At 42.4% G+C, this 4,490-nt stretch overlaps 1 protein-coding gene across 1 annotated transcript; it reads left to right on the top strand.

Annotated features, from left to right (window-relative positions):
* The first annotated feature begins 1,586 nt into the window (after window positions 1-1,586).
* Window positions 1,587-4,108, top strand: LOC106300195 (probable polygalacturonase non-catalytic subunit JP650). The gene is made up of 2 exons (XM_013736290.1): window positions 1,587-1,795; window positions 1,981-4,108. The coding sequence occupies exons 1-2, from the start codon at window positions 1,745-1,747 to the stop codon at window positions 3,811-3,813; spliced, it is 1,884 nt and encodes a 627-aa protein (XP_013591744.1). The 5' UTR covers window positions 1,587-1,744; the 3' UTR covers window positions 3,814-4,108.
* The last annotated feature ends 382 nt before the right edge of the window (window positions 4,109-4,490 follow it).

Raw genomic sequence — 4,490 nt, 5'->3', positions numbered from 1 at the left:
AGTATATAATTAATCATGTGTTTTATCGCATGTGGTTTATCAAAACAATGTGTCTTTAGACATAATAGCGATATAGACGCATGGCGTAAAATATTACCAAAAGGCCTTTCAAATAAACAACAATATATATATGGTTTTATGGTTTTTACCCTAATAGATATCATTGGTTTATCACATTACTTTATCTTCTACGGTTTGGTAGCTTTCAGTATGGATAAAAAGACTATTTGCTACGAACGTAACAACAATTGAAAAAAAAAACTACCAAAAAAAATTATTCAAAGAACGTGAACTTATCGAACTTGAATACCGGAACTACCCCCATCGTCTTCAACTGTACTACTGATTTGCCACTCTCACGAGCTTTGTCTATTTCCTGCTGCAATCAGACAGAGATCGAGAAAATGCTAAAATGACGAATTTTTGTTTATCTAATCTGTTATAATTCATTTAATAATGCGAATTTTGGGTTCACTATTAACGAATCTTACTCAGTTCTTTCCACTTATTACATCAACACGTACCCTTATGTTTTGGCTGGTGGCGAAAGCCGCGTCTACTTACAACCATTTAGTTCATGACGCGTGGCGTAATGTCGGATAAAAATTATTTGCTTTTTAAAAATTGGAACCGAACCCTGCTTCCGGTTACTGATCAAACCGAAAAAGAACTTTCAAGTCATCGTAATTTTTTGAATGTTTTAACTTAAAAGATCGCATTATGGCCGACCTACTTTTTATTCAAACCACCCATGATCAAGCATTCATAATCAGACAACCAACGTCAATTACACAAAAAGTTACTATAAATGGATTTTACTGGAGAGTCCTTTTAATAGTTGTTGGTCATAAGTTATACACTCACATAGATTCACTCTAGCCTTTGTAGTGGTTGGTCATCAATTGTTGTAGCCTTTTTTTGGTCAATGATAATTGGGAATAGACTACTACTGTAAATGTAAATAAACTTTTGACTATCGACAACTGCACTGAATTAACATTAATGCATGCATTCATATGGTCTGTTCATTGGATTCCATACATCAGTATAGTTAAGTTTTAGGGAAGAAGACGTTTAATTTTCATTCTCACATAATAAAAACTCCCATTAATTAGACAACTTCTTGAACATCACCATTGACTTTGGTTTTCTTACTTCAAATGGATTCCTATAAATAGCATACACTACAAGCTATCATAGCTCTTTTTGTTTTGGACTGTTAAAAGCAAAAAACTTATCAATAACCGTTAAATTAGATTGTGGGTAGAAAACGAAAACCGGTTATGAAAACGCGTTACCAAACCAATATTTTGCATAAAAAAAAGGTCCCACTTCATTTGTTCTTTTCCTGCTTCTAAAATCTACTCTCGTCACTCTCTTTCTGCTGTCCTTTTTTAACTCCACACTTTCATTTTTTTTAATTCCTACTTTATTCCCCCCCCCCCTCCCCATTATCCTATCTAATTTAGTCGATTTATTTTCTTCCAATCTAATGTCATTATTTATTTATTTATACTAAAATCATACAACTATACACAATTAATGTAACTAGTAAATAAATTAAGTTGATATATTTTGAATTTAAATGTGTAAGTTTTTGGTGGTTGTCAAGAAAATATAATGGGTGTAGGCTTTTTTCGGCTTCTCTCTATATATATACTACACAATCTGCTCTCAAAATTAACAAGCCCACCAATCTCTTCTCTGCTCCATATCTTCTTCTTCTCTCACTAAGAACCAAACAATGCTCAAACCGTTGCTTCTTCTCCAATCGTTCTTGTTCTGTCTCTTCAATGTAAGCAAAACTCTTCGAATCTCATAACTGCTGTTTCTAGAATGTGATTCGATGGTTCTGTCTTTTTCATTTTGATTTGTCTGATTATCATCATCATTATTTATTATATAGTCGATTGATGAATTTGCGGTTACTGGTTTTGGTTTGATCTCTTGATGTTGAATCAATGCTTGGGGGTAACGCAGGTTGCCTTTGTCGGAGGACGGTTAATCGGCGGCGGTTTCTCGGCGGAGGAGAATCCATTCACTCCCAAAGCATCTCTTGTCCGTTACTGGAACAAAGAGATCCGCAGCGACAAATCATCTCTCAGATCGGAGTTCCTCATCTCCAAGGCTTCACCGCTTAACGCCGTCGAGTCCGCCACTTTCGCCAAACTCGCCGCCCAGAACTCGCTCCCGACACGTCTCCCGGACTTCTGCTCCGCCGCGAACCTCTTCTGCTTCCCGGATTTATCCCCGAGCCTCGAGCAGCACAACGCCGACGTCAAGTTCTCCGTCTACGACCAGAAGAACTTCACCAACTACGGCAATGCCGCCGCCGGCGGCGCCGACTCGTTCAAAACCTACTCCAAAGACGGCAACGTAGTCACCGATTCGTTCCGGAGATACAGCCGCAACGCCGCCGGACACGACGATAAGTTCACCGTCTACGGCGACAGCAGCAACGTCGTGGAGGAAAACTTCAACTCCTACGGGACCTTCGGAACCGGCGGCACCGGAGAATTCACCAACTACCAAAACGGCGTTAACAACCCGACGAGCCGATTCACGGCGTACTCCGACGGCGGAAACGGAAAGGCTCAGTCGTTCAAAACCTACACTCACGAGGCCAACGCCGGGAACGGCCAGTCGTTCACGAGCTACGGCAAGAACGGGAACGGAGTGCCGAACGAGTTCGCCTCGTACGGCGTCTCCGCCAACGTAATCGGCTCCGGCTTCTCGAACTACGGCGAGAAAGGAAACGCCGCCAACGACTCCTTCACGAGCTACGGCAGCGACGGGAATGTCCCGCAGAACAACTTCAAAAACTACGGCGCCTCCGGCAACGCCGCCTCCGACACGTTCGCGAACTACAGAGACAAATCCAACGTCGGAGACGACTCCTTCTCCTCCTACGCTAAAGACTCAAACTCCGGTACGGCTAAATTCACTAATTACGGTCAGTCATTCAATCCCGGTTCGGAGACATTCACCGGTTATGGCAAAGGAGCCGAAGGACACAAGATCAGCTTCAAAACCTACACGCCCAACTCCACTTTCAAGGACTACGCCAAAAACGGCGTCGGTTTCGCGAAGTACAACGTCTCCTCCACGTCAGCAACCCTCGGCGATGGCAAAACCGTGAATAAGTGGATCGAGCCGGGCAAATTCTTCAGAGAGGCGTCGCTTAAAGAAGGCACAGTGATTCCTATGCCTGACATTAAGGATAAAATGCCTGAAAGGTCGTTTTTGCCCCGGAGCATCATCTCGAAGCTCCCCTTCTCCACCTCCAAGCTCGCCGAGATCAACAAGATCTTCCACGCCGGAGAGAACTCCACGATGGAGAAGATCATCTCCGACGCGGTGACGGAATGCGAGAGGTCGCCGAGTGTTGGAGAGACGAAGCGGTGCGTTGGTTCCGCCGAGGATATGATCGATTTCGCCACGTCGGTGCTTGGTCGGAGCGTGGTGCTGCGAACGACGGAGAATGTGGCGGGGTCGAAGCAGAAGGTGGTGATCGGGAAAGTCAACGGAATCAACGGCGGGAAAGTGACGAAAGCTGTGTCATGTCACCAGAGTTTGTACCCGTATCTAATGTATTACTGCCACTCCGTTCCTAAGGTTCGGGTCTACGAAGCGGATCTTCTTGACTTGAAGAGTAAGACCAAGATCAACCACGGGATCGCCATCTGTCACATGGACACGTCATCGTGGGGTCCGAAGCACGGAGCTTTCTTAGCTCTCGGGTCGAAACCGGGTCTGATTGAGGTTTGTCACTGGATATTTGAGAACGACATGAACTGGGCCATCGCGGATTAAAACCGGGTCGGGTCTGGATCTATCATGCTTTTTTTTTTTATGTATTAAATATGAATATTATCTTATCGCCGAGATTTGAATAGAGGAATGTTAATTTTCTACTATTGTTATATGTTTTCCTAAGCTTTTTCAGTAACAGTAAAGACTTGTTACTGATTTGTTTGTGGCGGCACGAATAATATTTAAGATATTTAGTGAATGTTTGTTGACGCTATTTATGATGATTATAGCTGGTTGGTTGGATTGGCTGATTGAATATTTATTTTATCTATAAATGAAGGGGTTATGATATGGATTTAACATGTGTATATTATAAGAAGTCGTTATATAGTTATATATATTGAAAGAAAATATAATAAAGAAGATGGAGACAGCGATGGTGTTTCAATACATGTGCTGAGTTGTATGTCCTTTGGATGTAGGCGTGTAGAAAGATGAGGTGGACTCTATGTGCCACCCAATTTTTTGTTTACAACATTTTGGTTTAAAATACTATGAAAATTAAAGGAGATGGAGAAAAGGAGAGAGTCACGAGCTGCCTATATTACAATGGGACAGATGCGTAATGAGGGTAACACACTTGGCGCTTTGGCTGCTGAGAACATTGTTTATATGAACTTTTTACGTGTTTGTTTTTATTTTGTTGGGAGTTTTCGGGAGCCGACATTACATTTATA

Source organism: Brassica oleracea, chromosome C6 (assembly GCF_000695525.1).
Source record: "Brassica oleracea var. oleracea cultivar TO1000 chromosome C6, BOL, whole genome shotgun sequence".
Lineage (NCBI taxonomy): Eukaryota > Viridiplantae > Streptophyta > Magnoliopsida > Brassicales > Brassicaceae > Brassica > Brassica oleracea.
Note: the sequence above shows the minus strand (reverse complement) of the source record. Positions and strands in the feature narration are given on the sequence as shown.

Excerpts from the sequence above, each read along its gene's own strand:
- LOC106300195 (XM_013736290.1), top strand. The coding sequence starts at position 1,745 with ATGCTCAAACCGTTGCTTCTTCTCCAATCGTTCTTGTTCTGTCTCTTC. Across the intron at positions 1,796-1,980 it reads TCTTGTTCTGTCTCTTCAAT|GTTGCCTTTGTCGGAGGACG; the intron begins GTAAGCAAAACT and ends GGGGTAACGCAG.